The sequence below is a fragment of the Balaenoptera acutorostrata genome, chromosome 10 (genome assembly GCF_949987535.1).
Source record: "Balaenoptera acutorostrata chromosome 10, mBalAcu1.1, whole genome shotgun sequence".
Classification (NCBI taxonomy): domain Eukaryota; kingdom Metazoa; phylum Chordata; class Mammalia; order Artiodactyla; family Balaenopteridae; genus Balaenoptera; species Balaenoptera acutorostrata.
This window is the reverse complement of record NC_080073.1, coordinates 32,198,755-32,219,619: the sequence shown is the minus strand read 5'-3', so window position 1 is coordinate 32,219,619 and position 20,865 is coordinate 32,198,755. Positions and strand designations below refer to the sequence as shown.

General features: G+C 37.8%; 1 protein-coding gene across 1 annotated transcript in view; it reads right to left on the bottom strand.

Moving 5' to 3' along the window:
- DNAH12 (dynein axonemal heavy chain 12) overlaps window positions 1-20,780 on the bottom strand; it is a 246,848-nt gene extending 226,068 nt beyond the window's left edge. The window contains exons 1-3 of the mRNA XM_028169151.2: window positions 20,253-20,780; window positions 7,120-7,383; window positions 6,270-6,448 (exon numbers count right to left, since the gene is read on the bottom strand). Of these exons, the coding sequence (XP_028024952.2) occupies window positions 6,270-6,439 (170 nt within the window). The 5' untranslated portion in view covers window positions 6,440-6,448; window positions 7,120-7,383; window positions 20,253-20,780. The remainder of the gene's footprint in view (window positions 1-6,269; window positions 6,449-7,119; window positions 7,384-20,252) is intronic.
- Window positions 20,781-20,865: the final 85 nt, after the last annotated feature.

Here is a 20,865-nt window from a genome sequence, read left to right as displayed (position 1 = left end):
GGCTGTATCAATTTACATTCCCACCAACAGTGCAAGAGGGTTCCTTTTTCTCCACACCCTCTCCAGCATTTATTGTTTGTAGATTTTTTGATGATGGCCATTCTGACTGGTGTGAGATGATATCTCATTGTAGTTTTGATTTGCATTTCCCTAATGATTAATGATGTTGAGCATTCTTTCATGTGTTTGTTGGCAATCTGTATATCTTCTTTGGAGAAATGTCTATTTAGGTCTTCTGCCCATTTTTAGATTGGGTTGTTTCTTTTTTTGATATTGAGCTGCATGAGCTGCTTGTAAATTTTGGAGATTAATCCTTTGTCAGTCGCTTCATTTGCAAATATTTTCTCCCATTCTGAGGGTTGTCTTTTCGTCTTGTTTATGGTTTCTTTTGCTGTGCAAAAGCTTTCAAGTTTCATTAGGTCCCATTTGTTTATTTTTGTTTTTATTTCCACTTCTCTAGGAGGTGGGTCTAAAAGGATCTTTCTGTGATTTATGTCATAAAGTGTTCTGCCTATGTTTTCCTCTAACAGTTTGACAGTGTCTGGCCTTACATTTAGGTCTTTAATCCATTTTGAGTTTATTTTTGTGTATGGTGTTAGGGAGTGTTCTAATTTCATTCTTTTACATGTAGCTGTCCAGTTTTCCCAGCACCACTTATTGAAGAGACTGTCTTTTCTCCACTGTATATTCTTGCCTCCTTTATCAAAGACAAGGTGACCATATGTGCGTGGGTTTATCTCTGGGCTTTCTATCCTGTTCCATTGATCTATATTTCTGTTTTTGTGCCAGTACCATACTGTCTTGATTACTGAAGCTTTGTAATATAGTCTGAAGTCAGGGAGCCTGATTCCTCCAGGTCCATTTTTCGTTCTCAAGATTGCTTTGGCTATTCGGGGTCTTTTGTGTTTCCATACAAATTGTGAAATTTTTTGTTCTAGTTCTGTGAAAAATGCCGGTGGTAGTTTGACAGGGATTGTATTGAATCTGTAGATTGCTTTGGGTAGTAGAGTCATTTTCACAATGTTGATTCTTCCAATCCAAGAATATGGTATATCTCTCCATCTATTTGTATCATCTTTAATTTCTTTAATCAGTGTCTTATAGTTTTCTTCATATAGGTCGTTTGTCTCTTAGGTAGGTTTATTCCTAGATATTTTTGGTGACCTCGTAGAATGAGTTTGGGAGTGTTCCTCCCTCTGCTATATTTTGGAAGAGTTTGAGACAGATAGGTCTTAGCTCTTCTTTAAATGTTTGATAGAATTCACCTGTGAAGCCATCTGGTCCTGGGCTTTTGTTTGTTGGAAGATTTTTTATCACAGTTTCAATTTCAGTGCTTGTGATTGGTCTGTTCATATTTTCTGTTTCTTCCTGGTTCAGTCTTGGAAGGTTGTGCATTTCTAAGAATTTGTCCATTTCTTCCAGGTTGTCCATTTTAATGGCATATAGTTGCTTGTAGTAATCTCTCATGATCCTTTGTATTTCTGCAGTGTCAGTTGTTACTTCTCCTTTTTCTTTCTCCTTCTCCTCTAATTCTATTGATTTGAGTCTTCTTCCTTTTTTTTAGATGAGTCTGACTAATGGTTTATCAATTTTGTTTATCTTCTCAAAGAACCAGCTTTTAGTTTTATTGATCTTTGCTATCATTTCCTTCATTTCTTTTTCATTAATTTCTGATCTGATCTTTATGATTTCTTTCCTTCTGCTAACTTTGGGGTTTTTTTGTTCTTCTTTCTCTAATTGCTTTAGGTGTAAAGTTAGGTTGTTTATTTGAGATATTTCTTGTTTCTTAAGGTAGGACTGTATTGCTATAAACTTCCCTCTTAGAACTGCTTTTGTTGCAGCCCATAGTTTTTGGGTCGTCGTGTTTTCATTGTCATTTGTTTCTAGGTATTTTCTGATTTCCTCTTTGATTTCTTCAGTGATCTCTTGGTTATTAAGTAGTGTATTGTTTAGCCTCCATGTGTTTGTATTTTTTACAGATTTTTTCCTGTAATTGATATCTAGTCTCATAGCATTGTGGTCGGAAAAGATACTTGATATGATTTCAATTTTCTTAAGTTTACCAAGGCTTGATTTGTGGCCCAAGATATGATCTATCCTGGAGAATGTTCCATGAGCACTTGAGAAGAATGTGTATTCTTTTGTTTTTGGATGGAATGTCCTATAAATACCAATTAAGTCCTATAAATACCAATTTAATTGGTATAAATACCAATTAAATACCAATGAAAATAAATAAGGAAACACAAGCTTTAAACGATACATTAAATCTCCCGTCTCCGGAGCTCCTTTAAGCGCCGCTCTGAATCCCCTCTCCTCGCGCACCAGGAAACACAGGGGCAAGAAAAAGCCTCTTGCCTCTTCGGCGGCTCCAGACCTTTTCCCAGACTCCCTCCTGGCTAGCTGTGGTGCACTAGCCCCCTTCAGGCTGTGTTCACACTGCCAACCCCAGTCCTCTCCCTGGGATCCGACCGAAGCCTGAGCCTCAGCTCCCAGCCCCCGCCCGCCCCGGCAGGTGAGCAGACAAGCCTCTTGGGCTGGTGAGTGCTGGCCGGCACTGATCCTCTGTGCGGGAACCTCTCCGCTTTGCCCTCCGCACCCCTGTTGCTGCGCTCTCCTCCGTGGCTCCGAAGCTTCTCCCCTCCACCACCCGCAGTCTCTGCCCGCGAAGGGGCTTCCTAGTGTGTGGAAACCTTTCCTCCTTCACAGCTCCCTCCCACTGGTGCAGGTCCCGTCCCTATTCTTTGTCTCTGTTTTTTTTTTCTTTTGCCCTACCCAGGTACGTGGGGGAGTTTCTTGCCTTTTGGGAGGTCTGAGGTCTTCTGTCAGCATTCAGTAGGTGTCCTGTAGGAGTTGTTCCACATGTAGATGTATTTCTGATGTATTTGTGGGGAGGAAGGTGATCTCCGCGTCTTACTCTTCTGCCATCTTGAAGCTCCTTACAATGAGGTATTAACTCACGCCAGTCAGAATGGCAATTATCAAAAAATCTAGAAACAATAAATGCTGGAAAGGGTGTGGTGAAAAGGGAACCCTCTTGCACTGTTGATGGGAATGTAAATTGATACAACCACTATGGAAAACAGTACGGAAGTTCTTTAAAAAACTAAAAATAGAACTACTATATGACACAGCAATCCCACTACTGGGCATATACCCTGAGAAAACCATAATTCAAAAAGAGACATGTACCACAATGTTCGCTGCAGCACTATTTACAATAGCCAGGACATGGAACCAACCTAAGTGTCCATCGACAGATGAATGGATAAAGAAGATGTGGCATATATATACAATGGAATATTACTCAGCCATAAAAAAAAAACGAAATTGAGTTATTTGTAGTGGGGTGGATGGACCTAGAGTCTGTCATACAGAGTGAAGTAAGTCAGAAAGAGAAAAACAAATACCATATGCTAACACATATACATGGAATCTAAAAAAAAAGGTATTGATGAACTTAGTTGCAGGGCAGGAATAAAGAGATAGACATAGAAAATGGACCTGAGGACATGGGGTGGGAGGGCGAAGCTGGGGCTAAGTGAGAGTAGCATTGACATACATATACTACCGAATGTAAAATAGTTGGCTGGTGGAAAATAGGGGCGATCGGCTCGGTGCTTTGCAATGACCTAGAGGGGTGGGATAGGGAGCATGGGAGGGAGGCTCAAGAGGAAGGGGATATGGGGACATATCTATGCATATGGCTGATTTCCTTTGTTGTGCAACAGAAGCTAACACAGTATTGTGAAGCAATTATACTCCAATAAAGATCTATTAAAAACAAAATTCCTAAGGCTTTCTCACATGGAGTAGAAAACGTGCCTGGAATATCCTCCTTCCTCTTTTCTTCGTTAATTGTCAAGGCCCAGGCCAGACTCCCCTTCATCCATCATTTTCTCCGTGAGCAGTCTAGCTCTCAGTGATCAATACTATGAAGGAGTTTTCCTTATACTTTGGTATGCTAGTTGGCACTAGCTACCTTGCACTGTAATGATCCCAACATAAATATGCCTAACTTCCTTGAGCTTTTTATATATAAATGTCACCCTTTAATACAGCAATAATTTCCTGGAGTGTGTTTTCTCCTACTGATATAAATAAAAAGAGCTGAGAAGAATGTAAGAGCTAGCATTTTCACTCCCTGTTCTTGCTTTCTGTGTTAACAATCAAAAACAGATAAATAAACAAAAGTGGATAATTTCAAAGTACTGTGTAAGAGACTACATACGGTGAAGGAGAGAAAGGCTGGTCTGAATCAAGAGGGAGGTAGTGGCCAAGGAAGAAGTGGCTCATTCGTGGGAATCTGGAAAGCTATGAAACAATTTTCGATTTTTGCTCAGCCAAGTGTTCCCAGGAACTGGTCCCAGCAGAGGGCTCAGTTCTGCCTAGGACTCCTTACATCCCACCTTACTCCTGGAATGCTCTATCCACAGACCTCACCTGATAATACTCTTCCCCAGGTCCCTGATACTCTAGTGACATTGACCTTTGTCAATTCCTAGAACACACTGAAAGCATTCACATTTCAGGGCTTTCGTGTTTGCTATCCCCTTTGCTACAGTGGTGTTCTCATGTTTATTTAAATGACAAGCTTCCTATTCTTTAGATCTCTCTATTATCATCTCCACGGGACTTTCCTGCAATGTTCCTAGAAACAACTTCCCTGTCACTCTCTATCTCACTATTTTATTTCTTCATAGTATCTATCACCATCTAAAGGGTTAACATACTTTTTTTTTTAATATGTTTACTATCTGCCTCCTCCCACCAGAATATAAGCTTCTGAAAGACTAAAGTCCTTTCTGTTGTGTTCTCTGTGGTCTTTCTAGTAAAAAGCACAGTGTCTGGATAACAGTAGATATTTAATATCTGTTAAATAGATGTAAGAGAATATGTAGACAGGGTTAAAGCTGCACAAAGGGGATTAGGAGAAAGCTTTCCAGAGGAGGGGATTCATAAATTAAGCCTTGAATAAATTGTATAAGTATTCAGACAGACTTTTCAGTGAAGGAAACTGCAGGGAGCAATTGTGAAATTTATTTTTCACTAAATGTAAAAATATGGAACTGCAAGTAGTTCAACATGGCATTCTAAGATTATGAAAGGTTTTGGAGCAAGAACAATATGTAACTCCTAAGGAACCCCTTTTTCTATTCTCTAAGTCCACTGAAACATTGATTAGAGTCTTAGAAATTAAAGGGGTAAAGGGTATCTAACAATACATATACTGCCATTAGTTAATATACCTTATAAGTGTGGATTTAAATATGATTAGAAGATTGACAGACTAATAATAATGTAAATTTAAAGAAGTTACATGATTAACAGGCCTGTTTAATTATAAGGAAAGTAAAATCAGCAAAAACTTAAATTATTTTAACTAGCAACAATATGATCATCAACAATGTAACAGAGAGTAAAACTTAGTCAGTTGCAAAAATATGTATAAAGGAGGCAGACCAAAGAGGGAAAGAGAATGCAGAAAGAGAAGCAGAAATCCACCAGAGAGAAATTCCCTGTTTTATAGTTCAGTGTTAGGTTCAAAGCTTACAGATGAGCTCAATGTCTTTTTCTTCTTATTTATCCCCAGAGCCCAGCAGAGTCAGGTACCTAGGAAATTCTCAGTAACTGCTGAATTGACTGAACCATCCTTATCAGTGCCTTTGGTAGCTGGTACCTAAATTAGTTTTAATTTCCACTAAATTGGAGGGGAAAGGGTAGGATGTTAGACTGTATTTTCTTTTGTAGAGAAAAAATTTTAAGTACAAGTAGTTTCAAGATATTTTATTAAGTATTTGCTCCAGTGCAATGCTATTTGTAGAGGCCCAGTTACTTGCTTTTACTTTCAGGGACCAGTATGGTTATAATATATCACAAGGAGGAATAGCGTGGTGTTCAAAGTATGTGAACTCTAGGACCAGACTGTCAGGGCCTAAACTCAAGCTGTGAGACCTTCGGCAAGTTACTTAACTTCTCTGCACCTCAGTTTACTCATCTATAAATAGAAATAACAATAGTACCCATCATATAGGGTTGTTGTGAGAAGTATAGGTAAAACAATAAAAACAATGCTTAGAATAAACACTGTAAGCACTATATAACATTTACTATCATTACAATTACTTTTTCAATTGTTTTCCTACTTGAATTTGAAGATGATATTTTGACCATGAACAACCTAAATAGTTAAACTTTTTATGAGAATACAAACACTAATTATTTCACTCAAATTCCAAACAAGGATTATTTACTAATATGCTACTTACACTAACTGATTAATTGTCTTCTGCTGCTCCTTGGATCTTCTGTAACTCAGCAGCTTACTTTGTGCTGGTGCGTCAACACCTATGTCTTCTGGGGGACGAACAATGGGAGGTAACTTCAAGTTCAGAGCCTCTTTTTCTGCTGCAATGGCAGCTTTGTTTGTGTCTGACATCTTGGTCCCCTAAAGATTAAAATATACTCTGAGGAGAAAAAGTCTGTAAAGCCATTATTGTAAAAGCTAGCCTCGATATATTCATTACATATCAATACCAAAAATTCTAGGCCTCTTTATATCTTTTTCCCAAGGATGGCAGTTGAGATAAATGGGCAGGGATTCCTGTTAGAGCTCTACCATTCATTGCTATGAAGAAATGAAGCCAGTCACTTCCCGGTGAGTGAGGGCTTCAGTTTCCTCATGGCTGAAATTAAGGAACTGGATTAGATGCTCTCTAAATACCTGTACAGTTCTAAAATTTTGAGTTCAAATTTTCCCTAAGAAGCAAATCACAACAACAACAACAAAATCCAGTTGTTGAGGTATAATCCCTCTCCCCAAAAAGCTGATACTTTAACATCATTAATATTTTTAAACATCACTATTGTATCTTAGTTTTGCTACCTTCCTAGAAAGCCATACTATGATCAAACAAAAATAGGCATACTAAGTGCATAAGAAATCTAAAATGTTATATAAATGCTGAATAATTAACTGTGATATCAACTGCATATGCTGCAGATGCCCACACAATTTGGAGCTTCCTGCCTTGAAAAAGACAGTTTCTGCTGGCGCCCAGTTCAAAATCTCCTGCCCTGTGAGAGGGGTGAAGAGAAACGCTGAGGACACCAAAGTACCTCTCCGATTGTTTTCACTACTTCCCAGCTGCTCAGGTAAGAGGGGAACGTTCAGTGAACTTCTCCAATGGTGAAAGGAAGAGAGAAAACAAGGGTTGAAACCTCCGGAACGCTCTACGTCCTACGGGGTCCTGCCGAGCTGGGCAGTCGCCTGCCGCGTAGAAACAAAGCTGTCGCCATAGAAACTGTCGCGGTCGCAACTGGAGAGACTGGGTAAATGTTGCCTGGAGAGGCAGTTGCTGAGCTGCCACAGATTAGGATTACCTGTCACAACAATAATTCATTACTCGAGTAAATGGAGGGTCGGTGAATGAGACTTTTTTACCTGTCTTCCCTTAGAAAGGGCACGGAATCAGGATCTTCAAATTGTGGAAAACTGCAAGACTGGAGATTTGGATCCGTTGGAAAATAGATTTATATAAACACTCTCAAGGAGGATCAAGTCTTCAAGTGTCCCCCCAGAGACTTCCCTGTAAATATTATAACTAATCAAGATTTTAATTTATCTTGTTTCTCTATTCAGTATTTGTTTAGACAGCACTTCTTTCGGAAAATTTTTGGCAGAGATTAAGCTGTGTAAATTTTTTGAGTATGTATGAAGAGAGAAATGTGAAACTTCGCTATTTGAGGCTGCACAATGGATACTCCATCTAAATGATAATAGCCTACACAAATACCATGTGCATAAATAAAATTGGTAGATAAATAAATCCTGGTGGTGTATTAATGGCATTTTCATTTAATAAATATTTGAGCATCTTCTATGTGCCAGTCAGCATGTAAAGAATTTTTTTTTTAATGAGAGTACAGCCTACACTATTGTGTCTGGCAAACAGTTGTTCCTCTAAAAATGTCATTTGAGTCAGTGAATGAACAAATTGAAATTCCTCCTAGCTTGTAAAAACAAACTATCTTTCTGTGGAAAACAAAACACTTGTATGTGATTTTTTTGTCACAGTGTCTTTTTAAAATTTTTTATTGAAATATAGTTGATTTACAATGTTGTGTTAGTTTCAGGTGTACAGCAAAGTGATATATATATATATATATATATATATATACTTTTCCATTATGGGTTATTACAAGATATTGAGTATAGTTTCCCATGCTATACAGTAGGTCCTTATTTGTTATCAATTTTATATATAGTAGTGTGTATATTTTAATCACAAACTCCTAATTTATCCCTCCCCCCACCTTTCCCCTTTGGTAACCATAAGATTGTTTTCTATGTCTGTGAGTCAATTTCTGTTTTGTTAATAAATTCATTTGTATCATTTTTTCAGATTCCACATATAAGCAATATCATATGATATTTGTCTTTCTGTGATGGTTTTTTGACATGTCAATTTGGTTAGGCTAAACTACAGAACTGAACGGAGGACAGTATTATATCATGCACTCACCTTCTCCCAGTTACTCAATCAAACACTAATCTAGGGCTGCTGTGAGAGATTTTCCAGATGTAATTCAAGACCCCTGTAAATTGATGTTAATCTAGGGAGGTTATCTGTGTGGGCCTCACTCAATCAGTGGAAGTCCTTTTAAAAAGTTTTAGACATGCCCTGAGTTAGACTCCAAACAGCAGCTAGGTGTACAGGTGCTCTCCCCTCTCTGGCTCTTTCCTTCCTGACAGCCTGCCGCTACAGATTGTGGACTTGCTTCACGAGCCCCCACAGTTACATAAGCCAGTTCCCTGTAAGAAACCCTATATATAAACATACAAACAATGGATACATATAGGGTATATATATAATCTACTGGTTCTGCTTCCCTCATTAGATCCTAACTAATACAATGTACATCTTTTTTCAAATAGCTTTTTATAGGTATAATTTACATACTATAGAATTCACCATTTTAAGGTATACAATTCAATGCGTTTTTAAGTAAATTTATACAGTTGTGCAACCATTACCAAGATCCAGTTCTAAAAAATTTCCATCACTGCAAAAAGTTCCCTTGACCTCATATACAGTCAATCCTCACTCCCACCTCCAGTCCTAGGCAACCACTGATTTGCTTTTGGTCTCTATAGGTTTACAACTTCTGAAAATTTCATATAAATGGAATCATGTATTATGTGGTCTTTTGTGTCTGGCTTCTTTCACTTAATAATGTGTTTGAGGTTCATCTATATGTAGTATGTGACAGAAGTTCATTCCTTTTTACTGATGGATAGTCTTCCATTATATGGATATATCATATTTGGTTTATTCATTCACAAGTTGATGGACATTTGGATTGCTTTCAGTTCGGGGCTATTATGAATAATCCTTCCATGAACATTTGTGTGCAAATCTTTGGATGAACATACATTTTCATTTCTCATTGGTAGGAATTGCTGGGATAAATGATAAGTGTATGTTTGACCTTTTAAGAAACTGTCAAACTGTTTTCCAAAGTGGCTGAAAGATTTTACATTTCTACCAGAAAAATATAAGCGTTCCAATTTCTCCACATCCTTGCCAACACTTGGTATTGTCTATCCTTTTTATTCGAGGTATTTGAATGGGCATATAGTGGTATCTCATTGTGGTTTTAATTTGCATTTCCCTAAATGCAAATATGTTGAATATCTTTTCATGGGCTTATTATCCATTAACATATCTTCTTTTTTGATGAAATGTCTATCTAGATCTTTTATCCATTTTTAAATTGGAATATTTCCCTTTTTATCATTAAGTGGTAAGAGTTCTCTACATTCTGGATACAAATCCTTTATCAGATAATTTGCAAATATATTCTCTTGGCCTGTAGCTTGCCTTTTCATTTTCTTAATGGTATCTTTTTTTTTAACATCTTTATTGGAGTATAATTGCTTTACATTGTTGTGTTAGTTTCTGCTTTATAACAAAGTGAATCAGCTATACATATATATATATCCCCATATCCCCTTCCTCTTGCACTCCCTCCCACCCTCCCTATCCTACCCCTCTGGTGGTCACAAAGCACTGAGCTGATTTCCCTGTGCTATGCGGCTGCTTCCCACTAGCTATATACTTTACATTTGGTAGTGTATACATGTCAATGCCACTCTCTCACTTCGTCCCAACTTACCCTTCCCCCTTCCCGTGTCCTCAAGTCCATCCTCGACATCTGCGTCATTATTCCTGTCCTGCCCCTAGGATCTTCAGAACCATTTTATTTTATTTTTAGATTCCATATATATGTGTTAGCATATGGTATTTGTTTTTCTCTTTCTGACTTACTTCACTCTGTATGACAGACTCTAGGTCCATCCACCTCACTACAAATAACTCAATTTCATTTCTTTTTATGGCTGAGTAATATTTCATTGTATATATGTGTGACATCTTCTTTATCCATTCATCTGTCGATGGACACTTAGGTTGCTTCCATGTCCTGGCTATTGTAAATAGAGCTGCAATGAACATTGTGGTCCATGACTCTTTTTGAATTCTGGTTTTCTCAGGGTATATGCCCAGTAGTGGGATTGCTGAGTCATATGGTGGATCTATTTTTAGTTTTTTAAGGAACCTCCGTACTGTTCTCCATAGTGGCTGTATCAATTTACATTCCTGCCAACAGTGCAAGAGGGTTCCCTTTTCTCCACACCCTCTCCAGCATTTATTGTTTGTAGATTTTTTGATAATTGCCATTCTGACCAGCGTGAGTTAATACTTCATTGTAGTTTTGATTTGCATTTCTGTAATGATTAGTGATGTTGAGCATCCTTTCATGTGTTTGTTGGCAATCTGTATATCTTCTTTGGAGAAATGTCTATTTAGGTCTTCTGCCCAGTTGTGGATTGGGTTGTTTGTTTTTTTGATATTGAGCTGCAGGAGCTGCTTGTATATTTTGGAGATTAATCCTTTGTCAGTTGCTTCATTTGCAAATATTTTCTTTCATTCTGAGGGTTGTCTTTTCGTCTTGTTTATGGTTTCCTTTGCTGTGCAAAAGCTTTTAAGTTTCATTAGGTCCCATTTGTTTATTTTTGGTTTTATTTCCATTTCTCTAGGAGGTGGGTCAAAAAGGATCTTTCTGTGATTTACATCATAGAGTGTTCTGCCTATGTTTTCCTCAAAGACTTTTACAGTGTTTGGTCGTACATTTAAGTCTTTAATCCATCTGGAGTTTATTTTTGTGTATGGCATTACATAGTGTTCTAATTTCATTCTTTTACATGTAGCTGTCCAGACTTCCCAGCACCACTTATTGAAGAGGCTGTCTTTTCTCCACTGTATATTCTTGCCTCCCTTATCAAATATAAGGTGACCATATGTGTGTGGGTTTATCTCTGGGCTTTCTATCCTTTCCACTGATCTATATTTCTGTTTTTGTGCCAGTACCATACTGTCTTGATTACTGTAGCTTTGTAGTATAGTCTGAAGACAGGGAGCCTGATTCCTCCAGCTCCGTTTTTCTTTCTCAAGATCGCTTTGGTTATTCAGGGTCTTTTGTGTTTCCATACATACTGTGAAATTTTTTGTTCTAGTTCTGTGAAAAATGCCATTGCTAGTTTGATAGGGATTGCATTGAATCTGTAGATTGCTTGGGTAGTATAGTCATTTTCACAATGTTGATTCTTCCAATCCAAGAACATAGTATATCTCTCTATCTGTTGGTATCATCTTTAATTTATTTCATCAGTGTCTTATAGTTTTCTGCATACAGGTCTTTTGTCTCTTTCAGTAGGTTTATACCTAGGTATTTTATTCTTTTTGTTGCAATGGTAAAAGGGAGTGTTTCCTTAATTTCTCTTTCCAAATTTTCATCATTAGTGTATAGGAATGCAAGAGATTTCTGTGCATTAATTTTGTATCCTGTTACTTTACCAACTTCATTGATTAGCTCTCATAATTTTCTGGTAGCATCTTTAGGATTCTGTATGTATAGTATCGTGTCATCTGCAAACAGTGTCAGTTTTACCTCTTCTTTTCCAATTTGGATTCCTTTTATTTCTTTTTTGTCTCTGATTGCTGTGGCTAAAACTTCCAAAACTATGTTGAATAATAGTGGTGAGAGTGGGCAACCTTGTCTTCTTCCTGATCTTAGTGGAAATGGTTTCAATTTTTCACCATTGAGAATGATGTTGGCTGTGGGTTTGTCATATATGGTCTTTATTATGTTGATGTAAGTTCCCTCTATGCCTACTTTCTGGAGGGTTTTTATAATAAATAGGTGTTTGTTGATTTTTTTTGAAAGCTTTTTCTGCATCTATTGAGATTATCATATGGTTTTTATCCTTTAGTTTGTTAATATGGTGTATCACATTGATTAATTTGCGTATATTGAAGAAGCCTTGCATTCCTGGGATAAACCCCATTTTATCATGGTGTATGATCCTTTTAATGTGCTGCTGGATTCTGTTTGCTAGTACTGTGTTGAGATTTTTGCATCTATGTTCATCAGTGATATTGGCCTGTAGTTTTCTTTTTTTGTGGCATCTTTGTCTGCTTTTGGTAACAGGGTGATGGTTGTCTCGTAGAATGAGTTTGGGAGTGTTCCTCCCTCTGCTATATTTTGGAAGAGTTTGAGAAGGATAGGTCTTAGCTCTTCTCTAAATGTTTGATAGAATTCACCTGTGATGCCATCTGGTCCTGGGCTTTCGTTTGTTGGAAGATTTTTAATCACAGTTTCAATTTCAGTGCTTCTGATTGGTCTGTTTATATTTTCTGTTTCTTCCTGGTTCAGTCTCGGAAGGTTGCATTTTTCTAAGAATTTGTCCATTTCTTCCAGGTTGTCCATTTTATTGGCATATCATTGCTTGTAGTAATCTCTCACGATCCTTTGTATTTCTGCAGTGTCAGCTGTTACTTCTCCTTTTTCATTTCTAATTCTATTGATTTGAGTCTTCTCCCTTCTTTTCTTGATGAGTCTGGCTAATGGTTTATCAATTTTGTTTATCTTCTCAAAGAACCAACTTTTAGTTGTACTGATCTTTGCTATTGTTTCCTTCATTTCTTTTTCATTTATTTCTGATCTGATGTGTATGATTTCTTTCCTTCTGCTAACTTTGGTGATTTTTTGTTCTTCTTTCTCTAATTGCTTTAGGTGTAAGGTTAGGTTGTTTACTTGAGATTTTTGTTTCTTGAGGTAGGATTGTATTGCTATAAACTTCCCTCTTAGAACTGCTTTTGCTGCAGCCCATAGGTTTTGGGTCATCGTGTTTTCAATGTCATTTGTTCCTAGGTATTTTTTTATTTCCTCTTTGATTTCTTCAGTGATCTCTTGGTTATTAAGTAGTGTATTGTTTAGCTTCCATGTGTTTGTATTTTTTTACAGTCTTTTTCCTGTAAAAGATATCTAGTCTCATAGCATTGTGGTTGGAAAAGATACTTGATACGTTTTCAATTTTCTTAAATTTACCAAGGCTTGATTTGTGGCCCAAGATATGATCTATCCTGGAGAATGTTCCATGAGCACTTGAGAAAAAAGTGTATTCTGTTGTTTTTGGATGGAATGTCCTATAAATATGAATTAAGTCCATCCTGTTGAATGTATCATTTAAAGCTTGTGTTTCCTTATTTATTTTCATTTTGGTTGATCTGTCCATTGGTGAAAGTGGGGTGTTAAAGTCCCCTACTATGATTGTGTTACTGTTAACTTCCCCTTTTATGGCTGTTAGCATTTGCCTTATGTACTGAAGTGCTCCTATGTTGGGTGCATAAATATTTACAATTGTTATATCTTCTTCTTGGATTGATCCCTTGATCATTATATAGTGTCCTTATTTGTCTCTTGTAAGTCTTTATTTTAGAGTCTATTTTGTCTGATATGAGAATTGCTACTCCAGCTTTCTTTTGATTTCCATTTCCATGGAATATCTTTTTCCAACCCCTCACGTCCAGTCTGTATGTGTCCCTAGGTCTGAAGTTGGTCTCTTGTAGACAGCATATATACGGGCCTTTTTTTGGTATCCATTCAGCCAGTCTATGTCTTTTGGTTGGAGCATTTAATCCATTTACATTTAAGGTAATTATCAATAGGTATGTTCCTATTACCATTTTCCTAATTGTTTTTGGTTTGTTATTGTAGGTCTTTTCCTTCTCTTGTGTTTCCTGCCTAGAGAAGTTCCTTTAGCATTTGTTGTAAAGCTGGTTTGGTGGTGCTGGATTCTCTTAGAATTTGCTTGTCTGTAAAGGTTTTAATTTCTCCGTCGAATCCGAATGAGATCCTTGCTGGGTAGGGTAATCTTGGTTGTAGGTTTTTCCCTTTCATCACTTTAAATATGTCCTGCCACTCCCTTCTGGCTTGCAGAGTTTCTGCTAAGAGATCAGCTGTTAACCTTATGGGGATTCCCTTGTATGTTATTTGTTACTTTTCCCTTGCTGCTCTTAATATTTTTTCTTTGTATAATTTTTGATAGTTTGATTAATATATGTCTTGGCATGTTTCTCCTTGGATTTATCCCCTATGGGACTGTCTGCATTTCCTGGACTTGATGATTTCCTTTCCCATATTAGGGAAGTTTTCAACTATAATCTCTTCATATATTTTCTCAGTCCCTTTCTTTTTCTCTTCTTCTTCTGGGACCCCTATCATTCAAATGCTGTTGAATTTAATGTTGTCCCAGAGGTCTCTGAGACTGTCCTCAATTCTTTTCATTCTTTTTTCTTTATTCTGCTCTGCAGTGGTCATTTCCACTATTTTATCTTCCAGGTCACTTATCTGTTCTTTTGCCTCAGTTATTCTGCTATTGATTCCTTCTAGAGAATTCTAAATTTCATTTATTTTGTTGTTCATCATTGTTTGTTTGCTCTTTAGTTCTTCTAGGTCCTTGTTAAACATTTCCATTCTATTTCCAAGATTTTGGATCATCTTTACTATCATTAGTCTGAATTCTTTTTCAGGTAGACTGCCTATTTCCTCTTCATTTGTTTGGTCTGGTGGGTTTTTACCTTGCTCCTTCATGTGCTGTGTATTTCTCTCTCTTCTCATTTTGCTTAACTTATTGTGTTTGGGGGTCTCCTTTTCGCAGCCTGCAGGTTCATAGTTCCCGTTGTTTTTGGTGTCTGCTCCCAGTGGCTAAGATTGGTTCAGTGGGTTGCATAGGCCTTCTGGTGGAGGGGACTGGTACCTGTGTTCTGGTGGATGTGGCTGGATCTTGTCTTTCTGGTGGGCAGGACCGTGTCCGGTGGTGTGTTTTGGGCTGTCTGTGACCTTTTTATGATTTTAGGCAGCCTCTCTGGTAATGGTTGGTGTTGTGTTCCTATGTTGCTAGTTGTTTGGCTTGGGGTGTCCAGCACTGGAGCTTGCTGGTCATTGAGTGTAGCTGGGTCTTAGCATTGAGACGGAGATCTCTGGGAGAGCTCTTGCTGACTGATATTACATGGGGACAGGAGGTCTCTGGTGGTCCAATGTCTTGAACTTGGCTCTCCCACCTCAGAGGCTCAGGCCTGACACCCGGCCGGAGCACCAAGACACTGTCAGCCACACAGCTGGGCTCTGAGGGCTTCGCACTCTCTGGATCTGGCGGGCCTCAGTCAGGGCCCTCAGCTCCTGCTCCAGGAGTGGCCACTGCAGGTAGAGGGCTCGTGTTGGGGCCAGACTCGATGTCCCGACTGCTGCCTGAGGCAGGTTCACAGCCCTCGCCTCACATGGCCGGAGCTGGGGCCCGGGCTAGACCCATTTTCTTAATGGTATCTTTTGAAGAGCAAAAGTTTTTAATTTTTATAAAGTCAAACAGGATATTTTTTCTCTTATGGATTATGATTTTGAAGTTACTATCTATGAAAGATAGATAAAATCATGAAGTTTTTCTGTGTTTTCTTCTACTTACAGGTTTTACATTTAGGTCTATAATACATTTAGAGTCAGTTTCTGTATGTCGTGAGAGGTACAGATTCAAGTTTATTTTTTTGCATATAGATATACAGTTTATTTATTGAAAAGTCTGTCCTTTCCTCACTGAATTGCCTTGACATCTTTGTTGAAAACTCAGTTGACCATAATGTAAGGGTTTATTTCTGGACAATCAATTCTGTTCCTTTGATCTACATGTCTATCTTTATTCCAGTACCACAGTGTCTTGATTACTGTAGCTTTAGTAAAAATGGTTCTACAGTTGACTCTTAAACAAGACAGTTTTGAACTGTCCACTTGTACACAGATTTTTTTCACTAAATGTATGCTACAGTACTACATGATCCCTCGTTGGTTGAATACGCAGATGCTAAACAGCAGACCTGGAGGGCCGACTATAAAGTTATACACGGATTTTCAACTGCACTGGGGCAAGGAGGTGGGTTGGTGCCCTTAACCCCACACATTGTTCAAGGGTCAACTATAGTTTTAAATTTGAGTAGTGTTAGTCCTCCAACTTTGTTCTTCTTTTATAAAAAGAGTAATTTGGACTATTCTAGGTCCTTTGCATTTCCATATAAAGTTTAGGATCAGCTTGTCAATTTCTGCAAAAGAGCCATCTGGAATTTTATTAAATATTTTGCTTTGAAAGAAAGGAAAAAAATGTTAATTATCTCTACATATTTAATTTGCAGCTTAAAAGCATTCCCTTGAAGGGCTCTACTTCTGAATCTAAGGGTTAGAAATAGTATTTATAAGCAGATAATATATTTCACGAAGCCTTGATTATTTTTTAAGGTTTTTTTAAATATAAATTTATTTATTTTATTTTTGGCTATGTTGGGCCTTTGTTGCTGTGCGCAGGCTTTCTGTAGTTGCAGTGTGTGGAGGCTACTCTTTGTTGCAGTGTGTGGGCTTCTCACTGCGGTGGCTTCTCTTTGTTTCAGAGCACAGGCTCTAGGCGCACGGGTTTCAGTGGTTGTGGCTCACAGGCTCTAGAGCACAGGCTCAGTAGTTGTGGTTCATGGGTTTAGTTGCTCCACAGCCTGTGGGATCTTCCTGGACCAGGGCTCGAACCCATGTCCCCTGCATTGGCAGGCAGATTCTTAACCACTGCACCACCAGGGAAGCCCAGGCTTGATTATATAAAAGCACTTATGGATAATGACACCAAAATATGATTCTCCAATACTATACAAAAAGTTTTTTTCTATTTCTTAATAGAAATGATGAAGATGCTAAGAGAACTTATGAGACTAAATTACTATGCTTTAAACTATGTATTGTTATTTCAAAATTAAGAATGGGAGTGCAGGAAAAAGAAATGAGTCCATATGCTTAAGAGTTCTTTATGGAGCTAAACTGTGTTATGTTTTACATAAGTTCTTTGACTGAATTTTTTTTCTTCGAACTAAGTTTTTGATTGCTGTTATAATAACATTAATTATACTTATATTAAGTGATATTGTTGTATCTCAATTTTAAAAATGAAAAAAATGATATAGCTGTATCATATATATACTATGCTATATAGTATATTAATACATAATGTAATCATAAATTATGATAAATATTTTTAAATATAAGAAACAAATAGCACTGTTGGTGGGAACGTAAATTGATGCAGTCACTATGGAAAACAGTATAGAAACAGAAGTTCCTCAAAAAATTAGAAGTAGAACTACCATATGATTCAGCATTCCACTTCTGGTTATATATACACACAAAGGAAACAAAATCAATACCCCAAAAATGTCTCTGCACCCCCATGTTCAGTGCAGCATTATTTACAATAGCCAAGACATGGAAACAACCTAAATGTTAAGTGTCCATCAATGGATAAATGGGTAAAGAAAATGTAAGATATATAGATATAGATATGATATAGATATATAGATACAGATATATAATGGAATATTATTCAACAATAAAAAAGGAGATCCTGCCATTGTGACAACATGGATGGACCTCAAGGGCATTATGCTAAGTGAAATAAGTCAGACAAAGACAAATACTGTATGATTTCGATTATATGTGGAATCTAAAAAAAAATTAATTCATAGATACAGAGAACAGATTGGTGTGGGGGGAGGGTTGGATGGAGGAAATGGATGAAGGTGATCAAAAAGGTAAAAACTTCCAGTTATAAGATAAACAAGTTCTGGGGATATAGTGTACAACATGGTGACTACAGTATATGTGAAAGTTGCAAACAATAGATCTTAGAAGTTCTCATCACAAGAAAAAAAATTCTAACTATTGAGGTAATGGATGTTAATTAAACTTACTGTGGTAATCATTTGGCAATATATACCTATATCAAATCATTATGCTGTACACCTTGGACTAATACAATGTTATATATCAATTATATTTCAGTAAAACTGGAAAAAATAATTTAAAAAGAAACAAACAAATAGAAGAGATTGATTCCCTTAAACAGAAAGCAAATAGAAATTATTAAATTTGGGGGACTTCCCTGGTGGCGCAGTGGTTAAGAATCCCCCTGCCAATGCAGGGGACACGGGTTCAATCCCTGGTCTGGGAAGATCCCACATGCTTCGGAGCAACTAAGCCTGTGTGCCACAACTACTGAGCCCACATGCCACAACTACTGAAGCCCGCATGCCCTAGAGCCCATGCTCCGTGACGAGGAGCCGCCGCAATGAGAAGCCCGCTCACCACAACGAAGAGTAGCCCCTGCTCGCCGCAACTAGAGAAAGCCCATGTGCAATGAAGACCCAATGCAGCCAAAAAAAAAAAAAAAATTTATTAAATTTTGAATGTATGAGAAAATAGATTACCCTGAAGTGACATCACCAAAACTACTCAAAATTTCTGAGTGCTATCCCTCAAAATTAGTTTCATGTTGACCTTAAGTTAAAAAAGATAAAAGTATATTAATGATCTATGCCAATGTTATTAACTAAGTGAGGGTAATTACGAGAAACTTGTCTTCACACACTAATTCCTGCAGATATATGTATAAGTAATAAAAATAACTCCAACAACCGTAACTTTTGATTAGTGAAAGTTAGCTTGTGTTTCTTGGTATGAATTGAGAATGGATGAATAAAATGATTTCTATTAGACGCTTCTCCTTTTGGCATGAGGAAAAGCATAGTATTGGTTCAGTCTTGTAATCTCAAATTTTAATTATATAATTATAATGTATATAATTTATATACATAATTATGCTACAATTTAGCCTCATAAAATAAACACACCATTTATTATTTTTAAGTCTGTTGAGTTCAGATTAAACTTTCTTTGGGAAGTTGTGACACTTTCAGAACACTTGCAGATACTTTCTCCTGAAAGAACTGACTAAAGATAATGTAAGATAATGAAAAGAGGAAGGTACTGAACCATGGGTATACTACATTCCTATTTGTGCAAAAAAGTGGGGGGAAGGGTATAAATTCGTAAATGTTTGTGCATGCATAGGAGTCAGAGGCGGGAAGATTACCTTTTTTTCACTACGAATATGTTTTTACTCTTCGAAAAAATTAAAATATCAAAAAAAAAAACAAACCTAAAAGAAAGTATGACACTTCAAGGTATGTGTCTCAAACTCGGATTAAGACTGCTACAGTGCTACAGAGTTAAATTAGATCAGCTTGCTTGAAGGAAAGTCATTTTCTAATAGGGCTTTTTTTTTTTTTAGCCTCCCGGAGCGGGTTGCAGGATCTTAGTTTCCAGACCAGGGACTGAACTCTGGGCCTCAGCAGTGAAAGCCTCGAGGTGTAACCACTGGACCGCCAGGGAATTCCCACATTTTCTAATAGGGCTTTTATCTTTCAGCTTATTTAAGATTGAGTTCTGCAAAGATGCATGAAGAAAAATGCCATTTCAAAATTTATATTTGCTAATGTGGGTACTATGATACTATGAACTGGAGTACTGAGACTTATTTTCTTAAGTCAACTGATACAATGTAATGACTTTTACCCTACATTGTAGCCCCAGATTACATACATACCACCAGGCATCCAGTTACCTTGTCAAATGCTTGCTGCGTGGGGAGAGGGGAGGACAGGAATATACATTTCAAATGACTGCAAAATTCATTCTTCTTTTAGAAAAGGCTTATTTTCTTCACTGTAAGCCAGGGGAAAGGGTATGGCTTATTATTAGAGACCCAATAAATAAACATTCTAGTTGTAGGAGACGGGAAAGTACATACAAACATCACTTATGGAGAGAAGCGAATTCTCAATTTGTTCTTTGAATCTTCAAGAGTTTTTTTTTTTCCTTCAGTTAATCACAGAGTATTAATTATATTCAACACAAACTCTGTTTCTTGAAATACTTTCTTCATTTGGCTTTCAAAGAAGCTACATTTCTCATATCCTCTTACTTACTGGCTATTCTCAGTCTCCTGTCATTCATTCAGCAATGACTGTTTGGTCTTGAGCAGGTAACTTAATCTCTCTGGTCCTCACATCCGTAAAAGACGTTTTTAGCACAGTCGCGGCTCACTAACTGGGAGCTACTATATATCGTTCGTAGTTACTACCACAAAAGCTCTGCTCCGCGCGCCGGCGCTGGCTAGGCCTGAGGTGAACCCACCACACCTCGGAAGAGGGTGAGCAGCCTCGGGAATGCTGTGGAGAAGTGAGCAACACTTTCCACACCCGAAGCCAGGCTGGCAATCCGGCTGGAGTTCCCTACGCCCTCTCGCGAGGAAGCCCCAGAAGGCACGGAGTTAACAACCAGGAACTGCGCCAGCCTCCTCCGGGGAAGCGAAACCCGTGACACCACCCCAGCCAGTTCCGTCTTGGGCGCGCCTTCGCTCCCGCCCGCTAACTGCACTTTCGATAAAACCATGGAGTCTAATATTTCCCTCTGGAACTTCTATATTTTCTTCATTTTTCCAGTCTTATCACTCTGGTTATAGATAAAAATTAAGCTGGGATGGATTAGACACAGGAGTGGCTATGGAAAAAAGGAGCTGGTGAGCGGGCCTGGCGAAAG